Source organism: Corvus brachyrhynchos, unplaced genomic scaffold (genome assembly GCF_000691975.1).
Source record: "Corvus brachyrhynchos isolate BGI_N302 unplaced genomic scaffold, ASM69197v1 scaffold30, whole genome shotgun sequence".
In the NCBI taxonomy this organism is placed as follows: domain Eukaryota; kingdom Metazoa; phylum Chordata; class Aves; order Passeriformes; family Corvidae; genus Corvus; species Corvus brachyrhynchos.
In genome coordinates this window covers 413132-413703 of record NW_008235742.1, presented here as the reverse complement: position 1 = coordinate 413703, position 572 = coordinate 413132, and the positions used below count along the sequence as shown (strand labels likewise).

At 66.8% G+C, this 572-nt stretch overlaps 1 protein-coding gene across 1 annotated transcript in view; it reads left to right on the top strand.

Annotated features, from left to right (window-relative positions):
- NEUROD2 (neuronal differentiation 2) overlaps positions 1-572 on the top strand; it is a 19599-nt gene that overhangs the window by 3073 nt on the left and 15954 nt on the right. The window contains exon 2 of the mRNA XM_017744930.1: positions 3-570. Within this exon, the coding sequence (XP_017600419.1) occupies positions 3-570 (568 nt within the window). The remainder of the gene's footprint in view (positions 1-2; positions 571-572) is intronic.

Below are 572 nucleotides of genomic sequence, written 5' to 3'. Positions count from 1 at the left end.
GGGAGAGGGGGGGGCGGGCGGGGAAGGGCTGCGCCCTCCCCGAGGAGCCGCCCGAGGGCTCGCTGGGAGAGAGCAAGGAGGAAGGGGAGCTAGGAGGGGACGAGGAGGAGGAGGAAGAGGAGGAGGAAGGCCTGGAGGAGGCGGAGGGCGAGCGGCCCAAGAAGCGCGGCCCCAAGAAGAGGAAGATGACGAAGGCGCGGCTGGAGCGGTCCAAGCTGCGGCGGCAGAAGGCGAACGCCCGGGAGAGGAACCGGATGCACGACCTGAACGCGGCCCTGGACAACCTGCGCAAGGTGGTTCCCTGCTACTCCAAAACCCAAAAACTCTCCAAAATCGAGACCCTCCGCTTGGCCAAGAACTACATCTGGGCTCTCTCCGAGATCCTGCGCTCGGGCAAGCGGCCTGACCTGGTCTCCTACGTGCAGACTCTGTGCAAGGGGCTGTCCCAGCCCACCACCAACCTGGTGGCCGGCTGCCTCCAGCTCAACTCCCGCAACTTCCTGACGGAACAGGGGCAGGAGGGGGGTCGGTTCCACGGCCCCAACGCCGCCTCCTTCGCAGAAACGAAAGGC